We start from the raw sequence: 3,200 nt of genomic DNA on the forward strand, positions 1-3,200 counted from the left end.
AGACACAATTTTGCGATGCGCAGGGAGGCGCCATACATAGTGTTATAAAATACCTAATAAAGTCAGTAGTGAAAGAAGATTGTTACGTTGGAGCTTCATATATATTCAGTTTTGCTTTTCTCTATTCTAAAGCCTCAGCCTAAAGTGAATCGGATTTTGTTAGTTCATATTGCGTTCAATGAAATGGCTCCACGATAAATCGTATCCGGCCAATATTCTAAATCCTCGCTATGCTGAAGTAAAACTCCGTCGCACTTACATTCTCTTGGCCTCGGTGTGCGTCTTTGCATCTGCCTCATGGACTTGCATAACGGTCTCTTCCATACCTGTCTGTTCACTCATGTCTTATGTCGCGCGTTTGGATGCTCCGCACGTGGCATGAAGAGCTCGAATCCACGGTTGCTTGTCGGCCTTACCGTTTTGTCTTTCCAGTAATGTATCCCCTACAACATTATGCAGCTGCTCGATCTTCATGTCGAAGGATCCCTAGATGTTCATGACATGCTGAGTCACGATCACGATCTTGGCCCTCCGTGAAAACACGCGATATTTCTTGGTCTCATTGCTGCGACTTACGATCGTACCAATTTGCGCCCGGTGCACGAGTGAGTTCTTTTCGGGTCACGATATACAGTGCACGCCAACCAAACGCCACGATTTAGCGAATATCGGACGCTTGACCCGTAAGCACCTCGATTGGCGACGCGTTCTTCTCATTAGAGCTTGAGGGACTACAATTTAAAATTTACGCCGAGTGCCCGACCGCGTCTCCCCAGAACGCCAGCGGGAGCTTGCTTGCAAATATCATGGATCGTGCCATGTATACCACCATCCGGTGCATACGCTCAGCCTTGCTGTTTGATGATTGATTTCATGCTTCGCTCACCTGACATGAGACTTGCAGAATAAGTCAACATTCTGATACTAACCTCGACAATCGGTGCGAAGCAGGTGTTCGCGGCAGTCGAAACGCTTTTCAAAGAAAAGCAAGAAGTGCTCGAACTCCTTTGCCGCTTGGTCCTTTGTGCGCGTGAGAAAACATGGCAGTAATTGCTCTAGCGATCAATAAAGTTCACGAGATACCGGTTTCCTCGCCGGTCTTTTGGCGTCATCGGTCCATCGAGGTCCGAGCAGATAAAGCCACCAATGCGATCAATCGGAGAGTGCACGCTCGTGCCCTGCTTCGACTGCGCGCTCTTCTTTTGCTTACTCTGTGCGCACGTGACGCACACCATGCGCCGACAGTCCGTAAGCTGAATATTAGAGCCGGGCTCGAGCGCCATCCTCTCGATTGTGTCGTACGAGTGATGTCCGAAGCTCTGATGAAAACGCATGTGCTCTCCGCTGTACGTCTTGTCTACGCTGTGTTTCATTAGCGGTCGAAGCCATAATGATGCCAGGCTTGCTGGTGCAGTCGTCTGCAGCTAGCGTCACTACAACGAGCGCGTTGTTCTGAATAGCCACATCAAAAACGACGTCACCGCTTTCGATTGATCCGATCGCTCACCGATCGTTTACGTACGCAAGTCCGTATCCTTTGAGATCGAGCTTGCCGTACGACAATACGTCGCTGGCTAGCATTGGCGCATAGTAGTCGTTCCGTTAGACGAACGATGCTCGACTTGCTAAATGCAATTGCACGCAGCAGCACGCTAACGACCAGCGTCAATTGAAGCATCTTGCCGTCGGCAACGAAACACTGGACGGCACCCTCGACAGCATTTTTCGAGTAGCGCTGCGTCATTTATGATATGCCGACTCGACCCGCTGTCCAAGATCCAGACCTCTCTTGAGTGCTGCTATCTTGCACGCACAAGGTGTGGTTTTCAACACCTTTTGTCTTAGCGATTCTCTTCCAGCCACCCTTGGCATCGTTATTTTTTTCTCCTTCTCGTCGATGCAAGATGCCAAAGTATGGCCAAAGCACGCTCGTGTCTCGACGCGTTGCTTCCTCTCAACGATGTTTGCAACGACGTTTCTCATAAACAAAATCAAACCTCGTGTATCAAATTCGACAGACTGTTAGAAATGCGCAAGCTCTTCAGCTTCAACGAGAAAGTCGAGACGCCTGGCATCATACTTCACCATGAGTACCATTTGCCACTCACTCGACGCATAGTGGACAATGTTGTCGAGCAACGTGTGCGTGCTCCGCAGGATTCGCTCACTGCAACCAAGTACAGGTAGTGCTCAGGCTAGGTCGTATTGGCGTCTTTTTCTTCGCCGTGAACAGCCTCATTCACTGCGACACAGTAATCGTCGTCTTGAACGTCTGGTGAAGTCGCTCTATAACATGGCCAAGCGTCGGGAGCTGACGCCACCAAGTCTCAACCTGCTTGTTGTAGAACCGCTTGGCTATACCACTGAAGTAGTGAGCGAGCAAGTCGGTCTTCACGTCTTCTGAACAGTCAAAGCCACAAGTGCTTGTGCGTACTGAATCTGGCGCATAAGCGTTCGACCTCAGTCCAGATACTCGGACCCTAGACCTCGATACAGCTCCGTCTCGTCAAACTTGCGGATCGTGAGCCTGCGCTGACGCTCATCTGGAACAAGCGTCGCTTGCTGTGCGACCGGCATTATTCGTCGCGCATAGCCCTGTGCCACTCTGATGCACGGGGCTGGGGCTGCTGTGGCACATCGCCGTGCGGAGGGTACATTCTAGCTCGACAGCTTGTCTTCCTGCCCCATGCGCATGCTGCGCGTATGCACGGCTTTGACCGCCCTTAAGCGCACAGGAGAGTTGCCTAACGCGTCATTGCCCATTGGCGCACTACCGCGACCGTTGCCAAGCGCAGAGTGGAACATCCTAGACTCAATTGCCCCGAGCATCCGCCCGTCCTTGTCTCGCTGTACTAGCGACGCCTTCATCGGCGCCATCCGCGCTTGGATATCGAGGATAGTAGCAAGTTCTTGCGTTGAAGTTGTTCCCTCTTTCGTGAGCGGCTGGCGTGCCTTCCACAACCACTGGGAACGCTGTGGCCCTTCGTGGCCGACGTCGAAGCTGACTGAAGTCGGTGCACTCGGCGCGCCGTTGGAGTCAGTCTTTAAGCTCCTAACCTGTTGAAGGTGGTCTGCGCAGCAGAAGACAAAATTATAAGTGATTATATTCAAGATCCTCAGTTTGCTACTCTGTGCTAACTCTAAGCTTTCCTTGTGACGTCATCGCGGGCGTCATCATGTCGCGTCGTCGTGCGGCCGTG

General features: G+C 51.5%; 1 protein-coding gene across 1 annotated transcript; it reads right to left on the bottom strand.

Annotated features, from left to right (window-relative positions):
* Positions 1-2,658: 2,658 nt before the first annotated feature.
* Positions 2,659-2,868, bottom strand: CCR75_001411 (uncharacterized protein; the record flags this gene model as incomplete). Its single annotated transcript, XM_067959514.1, has 1 exon — positions 2,659-2,868. The coding sequence occupies one exon, from the start codon at positions 2,866-2,868 to the stop codon at positions 2,659-2,661; it is 210 nt and encodes a 69-aa protein (XP_067817981.1).
* Between the last annotated feature and the right edge of the window lie 332 nt (positions 2,869-3,200).

The sequence above is a fragment of the Bremia lactucae genome, linkage group LG6, assembly GCF_004359215.1.
Source record: "Bremia lactucae strain SF5 linkage group LG6, whole genome shotgun sequence".
NCBI classification, from domain to species: domain Eukaryota; phylum Oomycota; class Peronosporomycetes; order Peronosporales; family Peronosporaceae; genus Bremia; species Bremia lactucae.